Source organism: Anser cygnoides, chromosome 3 (genome assembly GCF_040182565.1).
Source record: "Anser cygnoides isolate HZ-2024a breed goose chromosome 3, Taihu_goose_T2T_genome, whole genome shotgun sequence".
Taxonomy (NCBI): domain Eukaryota; kingdom Metazoa; phylum Chordata; class Aves; order Anseriformes; family Anatidae; genus Anser; species Anser cygnoides.
The window spans coordinates 10997108-11012833 of record NC_089875.1 but is presented as its reverse complement, the minus strand read 5'-3'; the positions used below and the strand labels follow the sequence as shown (position 1 = coordinate 11012833).

The window sequence follows — 15726 nt, the reverse complement described above, 5'->3', positions numbered from 1 at the left end:
TTTCTGTCAGAATTGAGACAACATTGTGCTACAGCTCGAATAAGAGCCGTAAGGATGGATTGGGGAAATCAGTTATCTGTCAATACAGCTTATAACTATATGTTAAAATGCACTCACATTATAGCTGTACCAAATGGAGACTCAGCAAAATCACATTGATTTAACTGTGGCATGTCTTTCTTTCCACAGTCCGCACCTGAAGTTTAACAATCTGACCTTGATTTCAATTCACGGCCTTCCAGGAAAAGACCTTCCAGCCTCCAAACATAGAAGATTTTTAATTAACAGGTTTGATTTAATATCTAAACAGTTCCATAGCTTCAAAGGAAAGCATAACACTTTGTAATTTTCTGTGAACTTGTGCTAAATTTTAAATAGGAACATAGGCAGGTGCTCTCAAAATAATCCAGTCTCTCTATATAACATGCATTCACCTGTGAAATGTGTTAAATATAACTGTTACTAGGGAAATAGCACAAAGCATTACTAAAGCAGTAACTTCAGGACAGTGGTCCATCATATTATACCAGAACGCTGCTCTGCTGTCCAAGACTTCTTAGATTACTTAGATCTCCAGGTTAAGGATAGATGACAAAAGATGTATGTTTGATGTTTAAATATTGCTTAATTTAACTTCCGTGAGTTTTGTTCCAAATAATGCTGACAACCTGGGAGGGAGCTGAGTACGCAGGGGAACATTTAAGATTAAGTTGACAGATTTGGAAGAACTGTGCTGCATCAATCCTGCTGCTTGTGAACTGTTTGTGTGTCAGTCATTGGCCTGTGTTTGGAAGTCTTGCTCCAGTCCCTTATGCTCACTGTCACCTGGCTGGCAGAGCTATGATTCTGGTGCAGAACATCTCAAGGGAAGACTGAAAGATGCTTGTGTCAAATGTGGTCAAATATTTTCACAAGTTTTCTTGTTTGCCAATAAGTAGAGTAGCTTCCAACTACTAGGATAAAATTTTGCCTCATTAAAATTCACAGTGTATAATTCTCACTTAAATTTGGTATATTTCTTTTAGGCATTTTATTTTTTATATTGGAGTAGTGACCAGGAATCCCCACTCCAGAGAAGATCATTGTTGTTCTGGACATTGAGAAGCACAGTCATTTTGAGTAGCTGGGGATAAACTTGGTATAATTTATTTGGATTTGGCATGTGACATTTGGAACCAGCACATTGTTCTTACCAATTTTTTACTTAGAAAGCAGTAAAGCCCTAAAGAGACAGCTCTTTAAATGACAAAACAACTCAATGTCTCCTTAAAACAGAAATCTCTACAAAGCCATGGAAATGGTGTGATGTGGACATGTTTAAAACTAACTTACCATATTTGGAATTTTGCCCTGTGAAGAGCAAGAAATTTTTGATAACTAGTTACCAGGATTAATTTTTTACTGTAGAAAGGGGTGTTTTTAAGTACAAGTCTAGGAAATGAAGAGATTGTATACTCACACAAATGCATGTACACTTTTTCTGGAATATACTGTAAAAAAAGACTTGTAATAACAAAATATCCACCCTGACAGAAAGTTGCCGTTCATGGCTGCATCCCCAGAATTAGCTGTTAACATTTGAAAGCGGATTAAGAGTGAAATGGAACTCTGCAGGGTATGATTTTTGAAAGCATCCCTGTGATTTTGGAATATCAGTCTCCCAGGAGCTGTGTACCTCAATTATAAAGGTGCTTTTGAAAAACCTCATCTCTTCTTGATGTCCATTTTATTTATAGATTTCTGCATGATTATAGTTCAGAATTGTCAGTGGTTTTCTTCCCTTATTTATTTCCCTCTGGTATTTGTGAGTACGGAGGATGCAGAGCACCTCAGAAAGCCTGGACATTCTGTTCTAAAATTCTTCGGGACATGAAAGCAACTTTGTTTGTTTCTCCCTTTGGTTTTCTATTTGTTATTGCCATCATCCTCTAGGATAATTTTGGGAAATCACTAACAGCAATTAATGTGTACCAGTCAGCTCTGATGTTTTAGAATGTGTGTTCTGGTACTAGAGTAAAATAAGTTGTCGGTGTTGAGTCTCTGAGTTCATAGAATCATTAAGGGTGGAAAAGCCCTCCAAGATCATCTGGTCCAACCATACCCCTACCACCAGTATCATCCACTAAACCATGTCCCTGAGTTCTCTTAGTGAAGATTAGCATTTTTCACATCTGCACATTTCCCTCATAAACCTGCCAATTTTGTTTTCTTTTGGATAACCAGTATGATAATTTCTCCTTTATGCCTGTTAATATTCAGTTCATCTTGCAGAGGAATTCAGTTGCATTTTACAGACTTTTGAAAGTTTGTGGGTAGGGGTCATTTTAGTGAGTTTCCAGCATCTTTCATTCTTATATTTTGGAAAAGTTCATTTGGAAAAAGATCACCAAGAAAAAAAATGGATATCCCTGCCTACCTCTTTCACCTCTGACAAGCATTTTACTACCTTTCTACTTATTTTTAAACTTTCCAGACTAACACTTTGGTACAAAGGTGTTAAAATACCAGTGGTGCCATAATTGTATTTGCATCTCACCATAGCTCCTATTGGTGAAGCTGAATACCAAATGAAGCACAAGTGAAAAAAAAACAACATGAGAATCTAGAATAGGATAAAAAAATGAATTATTAAAATATTTTCTTTGCAGGTGCAAAAGTCTCCTCCTCACATCAAGCTGCAAATGAAAAGCAACATAAAGCATTTATTTCAGAGTTTGTTTTTAAATTATGTGGTTGTATGGCCCAGTGCTGGGAGGGATTATTTGGTTTTAGCAGAAAGTTGTCAATTTGTAACTGAGTATTCCATAATGACTAATCTTTTACTATAGGCTGCAGTAAACTCACAGCAAGAGAACAGACTTGAACCACTAGGAGACTTTGGCTAACTCACCAGATGTCTAATTAATGCCTGCTGTCAGCTGCTGAAATGTCACTTACAGATATTCTTTCTTCACAGCCACTGTTTTAATGGTGAAGATTATGCACAGATGTCACTTTGTTCCTGGGTTAACATTGTGGTTGGTAAAATGATTGGCATAAATCGCACTGCCAAATATGTAGTTATTTCCAAGCAGAGAAAAGTACCGTATGACTACCTTGTTCTCTGCATGGGACAGAAATACCAGGTAAGATTGTGTGCAGAGTGAAGAAAAAAGAAAAAAAAAAGTAAACATTTTTTTACAGTGAAGAGCATTTCTGTGATCAGCAAAGGAGTAGAGTACTCCATAGCAATTGTATAACCAGAAAGCAGCCCTACAGCATGGCAGGTTGTTCTGCTTCAGTGCAGCTATAGAGTTTGGAGCAGATAAGAGAGGGAGATTTACAAATTTTTCTACAAGTAATGTCACTGCTCAGTACCAGATATTAAGCAAAGCTGCCAGTATTTTGCCACTGTGACCATTAAACCCACTGAAGAGTAGGCCCAAACGACATGTGGCCCCAGCCACAGGAGACTTAACTCCAGCTGGTGTAACACCATTTGACCTAGTTTTGGCAATGGAGGCAATTCCTTATCAAATTAATGACTCAGTTCTCATGATGACCATGCCTAGGCACCTACAAGGTGCTGTATGTTATTGTAGCACACAGTTGTGTTTCAAGTGAGATAAAATGCTTCAGGGAAGGTGACCTATGGTGTTCAGTGGAATCTCACAGCATTTATGCTGGGGGACACAATCCCGGGAAGTGAAGGCTCAAGAGTGAGAAGGACCAGTTTTCCAGCTGGGGTGCTTTGTTTTAGCCTTGGTGACAACTAAAGCAATTTTGCCATTCCCCTGGTTTACAGCAGCGGTGCAGGTTTCAGAAAGTGTGTGTGTGGGGGTGGAACTGAGAGCTCTGTCTTGCTGCTGAATCAGACCTCTGTGTACTAGATAGTTTCTTCCAGTTCTGTATCATTAGTTTAATTGTGATTGGATTATTGACTATGAAATGGGTATGGGGCGTGTTCCATGAAACTTCTGCATTACATGGAGGACAACATGTGTGCAACAGATTTGTGGAGCAAGAAAAAAACATTTTTTTCTGTAATTGCTCTTCAGAGTTGAGACACACTTCAAATGACAATCTATGTTCACTATTCATCAGGGATGAAACAGAAGTTAAAGTATGGTCTGAATGACTTTAAGTGCTCCTAGAAAAAGATATTTGGAAGCAACTCTAATTTGCAATATAAGTTGTGGGAAATAACTACACTGGAGGTGAAAGAAAAATAAGGAAGCAAGAAAAAACTCAGGCTTTATCAGTCTTCAAGAAGAAAGCATCATCTATTCTTACTTCTAAGCTCTATAAAATTAAAAAGGAAGGAAGGAATTATTTTTATCATATGGTTTCTTTTTTATTACATAGAGCTGATTTTAAAAATCTTTCTTAGCAGTGCTCCAAGATTTATGCCATATATTCATTCATTCATTTGTTCCAGGTCCTGTCTCCTACTGGAGCAGATGTCAGTAAACTCCCAACTAACAGAGATGTCCTAAGTGAATGGCCACAGAGATACACAGGGAAAGTCCCTTCCAACCATTTTACTCTCAATGACGATCAGGACTGCTTAAAGGCAATGCACTGGCTGGAAGAAAACATCGTCAACTCAGAAGGTAGGGGTTTTGGTAAACACACACACATTTGCAGAAATGTTTTCTAAGCTTATCGTTTCCTTAATTCCATGGTGTGATTGGTGCCAGATTAATTCTAACAAAGTCTTTCATCTGCTGTGCTTTGTTTTCCAGATGAATTTAAAATTTGTTGTCATTTTTGATACCCAGCATATTTAGCTAGGGGAAAAAAAAAAAAAAAGCTTGAGATAGATTAATTATCTGTAATTATTATATAAAACAAAATGAATCCCAAATGCAAAGCTAGTTGGAGTCATTAATTTGACAATTAAATAATAATTTAATTAGTGAGTGTGTTTTTATGTTGTATAGAAAAATACGTAGATTCAAGGCATAACATGAAGAAAACAGGTCTAAATTCAGAGGTGTTTTTTTTTTCAGTACCTGTCATCTTTGTGTTCTGTTGCATCAGTTACAGATTTACACATAGAACTGCAGGCTCCCTGTATTTTCTTTTATCCCTTTACATCACACATTTGTGCAGGTTTTTGTCCATCATACGTGTACTTCTTGAGCCTGCTCATGTGTGTGTTGTTCATATATTCACTGAATGTGCATGCTATAGAAAACACCTGGTATCGTCCAGGCTTCTGAGTTAAACTCTTTCAACTGCAGAAAAAGAGATAAAACAGTGAATGAACTCACGTATCCTCTCTTCTTTGTGCCAGATCTGAGTCAGGGCAGAGTTCAGAGGAGGAAAGCTGTCTTTGTAGGAAGTTCCTGTCAATTGAATGCAACAAGAATTTCCTAAAAATGTAGTTGAACTGGCTTACTTGGTAGAGAGTAGAATAATGAAAATTGATAGTTATTTGCCATGGTCTGCTAAGTTTGTGTCTTGCTTGGCAGACCTTTAAGGAAGTTCTCAAGATACTGGAGGTTTCTTTATCATCCTCCAAGTCTGGCTGTGGTCAGGTCAGAAGACAATAAACATGGTAATGTCTCAGTTCACGTTTTCCTCAAATAGCTTCCTGGCCTCAGGCATGTAAATAAAGCAGTCTGTATGGTTTTGCCTAGTGTCCAGCTGACATGCACAGCTGCGTTTGCATAAACAGATGAGGTGGTTGCTTCTCCCTGTTTGTTACTGCTCATCTTTCATGTAAATCTGTGCATGCCCAGTCCTGGAATGTGCTCCAACACACCTGAGCAGAAATGCAGCTGAGAAGGAGACAGTGTCCAGGATGCAAGGCACCCAGAACTGCTCCTCAGGCACAAGAGCAGTCTTACTACACCTCATCTCTTTTGGGACCAATGCACCTTTATTAATACTAAGTTAATATTAATAATTTCAGTATTGCTGCTGGCTTTTGCTGTGGTGTAAAGATGGATATATTAATTAGGCACTATCATGTCTTCAGCTGTAAGCTAAATCTACGGCTTCTGCTGTGTCGAGACATGTTTCCTGCCAGAGGGTGCCTGGAAGCACTCGGCAGGGTCCTATGGGACTGAGCCCTGGGCTAGGGCCGGGGCCAGGAGCAACACCCCCAGAACTGGGGCAGCTGGCACAGGGGGCTCAGGGCATGGTCTGTGCTCAGCTGCCCCAGCTCCATGGAGGGCTGAGGAGGAAAAGCTCTGGACAGGAGAGGGGATGAATATACCTCCAAGACCACTGGTAGTTCTGGAGCTTTTTTTGAAGGGAAGTGTTAAGCACTGAACTTCACCATGTGAGTCTTATTAGCCTAATTGGATGAAAACTTCGTTTGGTAGCACTGATTTTGAGAGTGGCTTTTAATTAAGAGTTAAAGTAGAGGTTTTAAACTGCCTTTTTTTCCTGTGCAAATGCTGGGTACCACTTCATTCTGGTTGAAACCAGCGGGTGCTTTTTTACCGAAGTTAAGCAGAGCAGGATCAGCCTGGTAGCAGGCTGGCAGGAGGAATCACACATGTGCTGAGCAGCAGGCGATGCTGGAGGACCCGTGGGACAAGCAGAGAGCCACATCCTTCGCTGCTCCGCAGCTGCCCACTCCTGGGCTGGCAGCTCGGGAAGGGCCGACTGCTGCCTGGGGCCCGGAGCAGGGTGAGCACCAGCCCCTAGCCCTGGTGCTTTAGCTTCTCTGATGAAACCCAGCCACCTAACGCATGTAACCTATTACAACTGTAATTGTAACTAATTGAAATTCATCTCCTATTAGCACTGCACTTTCCATGAAAATAAAAAGTAGGATGGGAGTAAAGTAAGGAACAAAACTGTTTTAATGGCCCAAAATTGAGCAATTATTTTTTCTCTTTACCTAAACATAGTTTACTGCCTTATTAAAAGCATGTTTGTAGGAATACTATCGTATTAAAATTCCAGTGCCTGAATCACCAACCAGAGACACTGATGCTTTAGCTAATACAGGTTTTCTTCTTTAGCTTTTGCAAACTAAAAAGAGTCAGGTCATGCTGGGGTCACTGAAATCTTGTGCTTCCACTTGTGGAAAATGAATGAGCCTGCTCTGCAGCAGAACACTGACATTTGAGTAATAAATAATAAAACTACTCTAGTGGTCTTTATTTATGGCTGCTTTTTTCCATGGAAGATTATTATGTTTACTCACAGATAGATACATTTTCATGTAGTTAAATAATAAAAGCATCCTGAGGAATTGCTATCTGTCCAGTGAACATAATTTCAGTCCATAATGAATATCGGTAGTTCCTTGACTACTAGCACTGTAATCTAAAAAGCCACTAATATTGTAATAAGCAGAAACTGTAAATTGTTGATTTACAAGAGGTCAGTAAAGGAGCATTGCTTTCCTTAATCCAATGTAGTTGTATTAAATATTACCATATAAAACAGAATTTTAATTTTCCTTGAGAAATGCGAGGCTGGAATCTGATCTTGTATATACAGAAATGCCAACATGTAATGCAATCACTGAACTCCCCCTGAGCAGGCTGGTTCCACCAAATAGTGAAGATCTCTCTGCTGCCCAGACTTTCATGCCTTAGAGTCAGAATGACACTTTGCTAGGCTGCACCTTAGGTAAGTGTAGTGGGTTTACGTGGCAAGGTTTTGGTAGCAGGGGGCCATAGGGGTGGCTTCTGTGAGAAGGATCTAGAAGCTGCCCCATGTTTGGTACGGGCCCCACTGCTGACCAGAGCTGAGCCAATAAGTGATGTTCTTTTGCACCTCTGTGAGAGCATATTTAAGTCAGGGGAAAAAAAAACGCTGCGCCACACAGCAGCTGGGAGAGTGAGAGGAGTGAGGAACAGCCTTGCAGGCTCCAAGGTCAGTGAAGAAGGAGGGGGAGAGGTGCTCCAAGCACCGGAGCAGAAGTCCCTTGCAGCCTGTGGTGAGGCTCATGGTGAAGCAGGCTGTCCCCCTGCAGCCCATAGAGTACCATGGTGGAGCAGGGTTCCACGCTGCAGCCGGTGGAGGAGACCACGGTGGAGCAGGTGGACCTGCACCGACGGAGACTGTGGCCTGTGGAAGACCCCTGCCGGAGCAGATTCCGGGCCAAACCTGTAGCCCATGGAGAGGAGACCACGCAGGAGCAGGTGACCTGGCAGGAGCTGCTGCCCCTGGGGGACCCAGGTTGGAGCAGTTTGCTCCTGAGGGATGGACCCCGTGGTACGGACGCATATCTGGAGCAGTTCTTGAAGAGCTGCTGCCTGTGGGCAGCCCACGCCGGATCAGTCCAGCAAGGACTGCATCCCGTGGGAGGGACCCCACAGCACAGGGGACAAGAGTGACTGAGAAGGAGTGGCGGAGAAGAAGTGCTATAGACTGTCCATAACCCCCATTCCCCCGTTCCTCTGTGCCCCTTGGGGGTGGAGGTGGAAGAGGGTGGATGGGGGAGGAAGGTGCTTTTGGTTTCTTTCCTTTGTTTCTCGCTTCTCTAGCGTGTTAGTAATAGGCAATAAATCTTTCTATCTATCTCCCTATGCTGAGTCTGTTTTGTCCGTCACAATAATTACTGCGCAATCTCCTCGTCCTTATCTCAACCCTTGAGCCCTTTTCATCCTATTTTCTCCCTGTTCCTCTTTGAGGATGGGGACTGAGAGAGCGGTTGTGGTGGAGCTTGGCCACCCACCCGAGTAAAACCACCACAGTAAGCACTTCTCATTCCCTGTTGTCACTGAGAAGGGAGTTCTCAGTCTGTCCTACAAGAGCTGTGTCATTTTGCAAGGGTTACCTGAAGGCGGAGCAGATTGGAGAGCCTGGCGATGCTTTCTATTCTGACAGAGGGCAGGGAGGAGAGGAGCAGTTTTCGGGCCTTGCTCAAATGAGTACTTAGTGCTTTATATTACACCGACCTTAGATAAAGCACACAAATGCCCCTACGTATCCAGGTCTGCCTCCCACCTTGCCAGGAGGGCTGTGAGTTACAGAACCTGCTACCTCCCGTCCTCACCTGTTTGCTCTCGTCTTTAACTACGCAGTTTGAAGTGGTACCGCTTCAGTGGGCGAATGCTGCAGGATCCTACCAAACAGCCTGCGGCTTTGGAGCGAAAGGCATTCCCTTGAAAGGTGGGAAGTGTAGGTCTGAATCAGAGCTCCCTTTGCCTGGGGGGAAAGATGGAGCTGGTTGAAATAGTGGCAATGCACTGTGAAAGGAGCAGTGATATCCAAGGGCTGCTTTCATACCTGTCACAAGCGTCTGCCTCGAACGTGCTGGTTTCCCAGCAGTGTGCAGTTCTGGCTGGGCTGCTTCGCAGCACAGCATCAGGCCTTTGGGTCTGGGGCCTCTCATCAGCCACCTGCGCAGAGCAGCACAGGGCTGCGTCCGCAGGGGCCTCTCTGCTGTCTGGAGATGGAGGCTTGGCAGGAGGAAGCCACAGAGCTGGTGACCTCCTGTACTGCACAACGCCTGGTTTTCTCTGTGTTGGTCTTTCTAGTTTGTATATGTTTTTCTGCATGATGCATTTAATTTGCTCCTGTTCCCCATGTCCCTCCAGTAAGTGCTTTGACTAAGCAAAACTGAGCAAAATTGAGGAGAGAGAGTAGAACAAAATAAAAATGGGTGGTTTTTTTTTGTTCCCAAAGGATTTTCAATCAAAATAATTTCAAATTATGGGGTCAAAATGAATGTCATACTTCTGTGTTAAGTACTTGCTTACTTTGTGGGATGTTTTGTACAGATTCTTCACTAAATTATCTTAGCTACTGTTGCTAGGTAACATTGTTTGCTTCATAGCATCAGAGAAATAAGAGGGTCAAAGAGAGCAATTTCGTGTTATTATCATCTGAGTTACACTAATAAGGTTTTCATTGTACATCTTAGAAATTTCCCCCCCCTTTTTTTTCCCCCTTAGGGAACGTCATTGTCTATGGGAATACAATTGACATTTACACCACGGTAGAAACCCTCTTATCTCTTGGAATTAATGGTTCTCGCATACATCTCGTGCAGCCTCCACTCAGCTCAAATGTTACTTGCCTTAACAACAGTGAAATCGAAAGTGCTGTTCAGGAGGCACTGTCAGAGGCTGGCGTGTCTGTTTATTATGACAGTATCCTGGCACAGTGGAGCAAAGGCGACGACCCAGACCTTATCACTTGTGCTGCTTTCACTACTAATACAAAACCATTCAAATTGCAGTGTTCGGTAAGTATATGCTTTCATTGTATTTCCTTCAGTCTGTTCTTTAAGACAAAGACCGTCAAATCATGATAGTCCCTTGCTGATTTATCTATTTTCTCATTGTCTCTAGAAGAATTAGCATTCACTTGTTAGTCTGAAGGATTGTTTTGTAAAAATCCAAATAATACCATTGTTAATTCCCTGACTGATCTGGATTTAAATGTATTTTAGTCAGCTGACTCACAAGTAGTTGTTCACTGCTGAATGACAAATACTCCTAATACGTTTTCAGCATAATTCTAGAAATTTCTCCCTCACCATTAATGACTGCATTTTTGTTCATCTACCTTATCTAGGTAAATTACACACACACACTCACACATCCATGAGATCTGAGATGGTTTTTAACCTTTCCAAATGGGCAAAGCAGCCCTGTTTCTCATCATTGGGCTAATCTGTGTGAGTGAGCTTCTAGTAGAGTCATTTTAAAACGTGCATCCTTAGGAAGCCTTAAGGCCTCACAGCACATCCCCACTGCCTGCAGGCTCCTTTGTGCCTCAAGTCTGCTGTAGTTCTGGAAAGGAGGGACCACATAGCACCCCCAGAGAGGTCACCAGCCACCGGTGGTCCCTACAAATCATTGTTTTTTTTCCAGTCCTTTTCCATGTATGGATATCTCAGCCTTTCCTGAAGGAGGTGAAGACCTTGCACAACACTTTTATCCACTGACAGTCACCTTTGATCACCATATCAGTAGCGATGTTCCTCTTGCTCTCTCCTCATGCAGATCTTCAGTTTCTCCCCTCTTTCCCTAAAATCCATCTATTTTTATTCTTCTTCCACAGAGATGTGAATCTGGTTTTTGTAACTTAATATCCACTCACCACCTCCCCACGAGCCCGTCGCCTCTTTCCCATCACCTTTCCTGTGTGGCCTGTGCCATTCCTTCAAGACCCCCATTTCCTCGTGGTTTGTTTCTCTTGCCCTTTGTGCCCCTTGCCTGTCCTTTCTCCAGTCATGGCTCTTGCCTCTTGCGGTCTTACCCGGCCTCTAAGCTGAGGGACATGCAGTTACTTGTGATGTTGGGGGCTTTCTGTTCTCCAAACCCAGTTCAGCTGTCTTGCGGGGCTTGCAGCCGCCTGTGAGGACGGGCTCCAAGGAGGACAGGAGCTCCAGCGAGCAGCTGTGTCTGCCAGGGAGCAGGCTGTGCAGGAATTGGCACTGCAGCCGCGCTGGGCCTTTTGGGATTTGAGCCAATGTCAACTGTTGATTGGCAGTTCTTAGGGGCTTAATTTGTAGAGTCCTGTAGGATGAAAACAACAGGAGAAAATCTCCTCTTTCTCAAATGCAGCAGCCTCCCTCCTTCCCCTCCCAGGCTGACAGATGGCTCCCAGCCTGGAGGCTGCAGCGGTCCCCTCTCTCCCTCCCTCCCTCCCTCCTCTCCCCTCCAGTGGCACTGTCCTGCTTGTCAGTAGGCAGGACACCAGCCAGAGCTTACCTGATTTTGGATCTGCTAGATGGTTAGCCTTTCTTTAGCTGCACATTGTTCATTACCTGTTTATATACAAAAAGCACAGAGGCTGTAGCTCCTCTGCTGCTGTGTGCCTGCCTCACCAGTGGTGCTAAAATTTCCAGCTCTCTTGGCTTCCCTCTCCTGTGCCTTTTCTCCTGACCGGCTTGTCCAGCTGGCAGTAAGCATTTGACACTTGCCTTCAGTCCCTAGGACAGCTCCGTGGTGGTGTAATTGGGTAATTCCTTTACCCTGGTCACAACTGTGTCCTCCCTGAGGCTGACTGTAAGCGACGGATGTGTTCCTGATGGCTGTTTACCCTGATGTGGTTATGTCTCGGGCTGCTGAAGATGAGGGCAGTAATGTAATGCACGCTCATCCGATAACTTCTTTCACCACCCTTTCCTTGGCTTGCACAGTAATATTTCTTGGTTGTGGACAGGAGTATTTGTTGTCATGTAATCATTTTAAAAGCTGAGGGCACTGATGAAGGAGAAAGCTCCTTTTAAAGGATCTGGAGCTTCACAATATATATATTGCAGCAACAAGATGGTAAGTCTTTGTCTGTTCCCTTTGCACACCATGTGATCTCATTGAAAGCATATCTCAGCTTTGTCATTACTACTTTTAACCCTCAATGCCCAGTCTACACTCTTGTTCTACGCTCTTGTTGGGAGCTGCCAGCCATCATTTTATCCTTTGTAAGAGGCATCTGTGAAGACCCTGTTTGCAGCTGTAGCTTCTCCCGCTTCTGTTGCTTATGATGCTTTCTGCCAGAGGTGAAGGTGTGGGGAAGGCAGGGGTTTGGGCTTGTGCCCCCAGTCCCGAGCTGCAGTGACCCAGGCTCACTCGCCCATGCTTCATTTCTTGTGCTCCAGGACTTGGGGACCCCCGGAGACGCAGGACTTTTAACTTCACACGTACCTCTCTCATCTTGGCCTGAATAGGCACTTCTTTCCTTGGTGAGCACGTTTTTGGCTCCAGATTTCAGGTGGGCTTTTGCCTCTCTAAATCACTTTTAGACATTGTTGAAAAGCAAATAAATCAGGCATCAAGAGATGTGTTAGATGTATGTGATTCTGAGAGCAGTCTGAGCCACTCTATTAATCAACATGCAGAGCCGTGCAGAGCAGGCAGACAAAAGGGGAGGGCTGGCAGACCCTGCAGTCCTCCCCCTCGCACTGCACTGGGTTTCAGAGCAGCTCTTGGGGCATCCAGTGCCTTTTGCATGACGTGCTGTGTGCACATCTGTTCCACGCCGGCACCTAGTGCATGGGTCGAAATGGTGGCTGCTTCCAGCTCCACCTGCTTTGTGGTGCTCGTCGTGGTTGTGCTGCCTCAGCTCCCGTTCTGGGGAGTGGGGGTCTCATCTGCTTTCTGGCATCCCAGGAGAGGGACTAGGCAGATGCCACAGGAGGACAAAAGAAGGGAATTATCACTAGCTTTTTCTTTCAGACCTAGAGGAGGAATTCAGGGATTTAGGGCTATTTTCTTTCAATGCCCTTGAAATCTCCTGTGGGGAAGGCGAGCTCACGGCCTCTGTAGATGCTGCTCCTGGAATAAATCCCTACCTCAGGGCCAGTTCTGTAAGCTGAGCAGTAGGACAGAGGGGGCGGTGTTTACAGAGTGGAAGTCGTGTCTCTTTTCACTCCCATAAACCAAAATGTACTGAATATGTATCAGCTCCGTTTATTACCAGATTCAGAAATGGACTGCCAGATGTACCAAGGATTTCACTTAGCCATGGTCTCTGCACTGACCCAGATGATCAGTGGGTCTGTCCGACATCCAAGACCTGTGCTCTGTGCCCTGTCTTTGAGAGCAGGGTAACTCTAAGCAGTAAGGGCGTGCAGAGTAATCTGCTTCCTAAAGCACGCATTATACAGGCCTGGGATACTTAGAGATGTGTTTCAGCCCTGACGAAGTTTGAATGTGCTCTCCAAAGTTTAGGTCACTATGAGGTATATTAAATTTGAGTGCTTTCCTTTTCATGTACGTGTTCAGTCTTTTTATACCTCTCACAGACTTCTTGGCCTCCACAGCACTGACTATACTTTGAATGAGGATGAAATTTCTTCTGAACAATTTGAATTTCCTATCTTGCAATTTCATTGAATGTGCCTGTGCTGGTAGCCATGGTTGCATAGTTTGCTGGTATACAGTTAGGCACAACAGTTTGAAAAATATTTGTAATATATGGTTATGCTGCTAAAATACAAACTACATTGTGCTTTTTCTATTAATTAGTTTTTCAATTTAGCTTCACCATTTGAAAGAAGCAAAACAACTTTATGAAGAATTCAAGTCTGTTTCATATACTAACGCAGAAAATGTGCACATCTACTCAGGCTATCTGACATACGTGATCTTAGAGGTTTTTTTATCAAATTAATTTACTTAACCAGAAGTAGGTGAGTCTGGTTTAGTAATTCTCCCCTTCTGATCCAATATTTATAGCTTTAATTTTAGTTGCTATGAATATTGGATAAGAAGGATTTATCTGTGTATACAAAATCAAACTGTATTTCATGTTCCTATTTTTATAAAATAAATAACATTCAGAATGAAACGTATCTTTTTATTTATGAAATTAGCCAGTAACTAATGTATAATAACCTGCATTTGCTTACATTTCTTCTTAGGCCTTTTTCAGCTTTGCCTACAGGACTGTGGATTATGAAACCTTCAAGGCAATTAATGATGCTTGCCTTGTTTTTGATGGAAGACTTGTGATTGATACTGAATTCCATACTAATGATGTCAGTATCAGGGCTGCAGGTTCTTTAACAAAGTACTCCAGGAAATATTATGCAGATGAATGTACACACAGCAACTTCAATTCAAAAGAGATTGGCTTTGAACTTGCTACATCTATGCTGAATCTCTTTGATCCAACCCTTAAGCCCTTTTCTAAGCCACCAGAAGGCATGGATAGCCTCATCCCCATGTACAAGGGGTGTAAAATTAAAGGTACGTGAAAATGGAGTTCTGCCATCCTTTCATACCCTCTTCGGTATTTTTGCTGCTATATAGTCATTGTAGGTCCATTTCACTTCAGTATCCATCTAATGGCAGTAAAGTCATCAAAGCTCCCTGTACAGTCAGTGGAGAGAGGTGAGGGCCTCCAGGTGATACCAGGGAGTGATTCTGCTTGCATTCATGCAAGGATTCATTTCTTCTTGTCACCACCTAGCTCAAGATATTTAAAAGCTTTGTCTAACCTATGCTAGATTCCCACTATTTTCAAGTGAGAGAAACAGGAGCATCCAGAACATAACTGATGCTGTCTACTGAGAGGTATCTCAGATGGGATGCATTATTTACAAGAATTACATGTGAACTATACCATGTACCCTAATGTTTGCCATTCCTCATTTGTCTTTAGCTCCGTAGACTTGTCTAGGAGTTGGGAGGAAGGGGAAAAAGAAAAAAAAAGAAAAAGCTTACACTGAAGATTTTTGCTAGTAATGGACCAAGTTGTGCTTTTATTTCTATTGCAGTCATGATCAGAACTTTTCAAGATGTGGCTGCTGCACCAATACGTATAACAGTACCAAAGAACTTGAAGCCACAACAACAATATAAATTTTCCTCTTTAGACACTTAGTTAAAAAAATAATAATCATTCTGGGAAAAGGAGGGTAAACAGACACTTTATTTTCTTTTCTGTGTATGAGTGAATAAATCTCATCTTTTCATTTATGGCAGGAGGTATTCTTCCCAGAGGTTGTAATTACTTGCATATTTCCAAACCAGAAATCCCCATCCACTTGGACATAGAGCTTGCACTGTCTGACCATGTAAGTTATGTTATTTAACTTTTCCTTGTTTTTTTCCTCTGTTGGGAAGATATCATGTTTGCTTTTCCTCAGTGCTCTCTTTTTCAGGATGGCCTTCCTTTTGCTTGATTCTCTAGAGAGACACAAGTCATTTTCTCAGTCACATGGAATATGTTGCTTTTGAAGTTTCTACCACATAGGTAATACACAGAACTTCAAGGTAGTGGTGGTATTTGCCATCAGATTCATGTAGTAAATCCAGAGTCTGATAAGCCTGCGTGCATCATATAAATCAGGTGCAGCTGGTGAATTATAAC

General features: G+C 42.8%; 1 protein-coding gene across 8 annotated transcripts in view; it reads left to right on the top strand.

Annotated features, from left to right (window-relative positions):
- The window catches only part of CFAP61 (cilia and flagella associated protein 61), an 86452-nt gene extending 71004 nt beyond the window's left edge, over positions 1–15448 (top strand). Inside the window, exons 18-23 of one of the 8 annotated variants that reach the window (XM_013191141.3) lie at positions 190–288; positions 2957–3125; positions 4418–4592; positions 9852–10144; positions 14273–14600; positions 15339–15448. In XM_013191141.3, the coding sequence (XP_013046595.2) occupies positions 190–288; positions 2957–3125; positions 4418–4592; positions 9852–10144; positions 14273–14600; positions 15339–15448 (1174 nt within the window). The other 7 variants (XM_066995463.1, XR_010830862.1, XM_066995466.1 and 4 more) reach the window with 7 other exon arrangements.
- Positions 15449–15726: the final 278 nt, after the last annotated feature.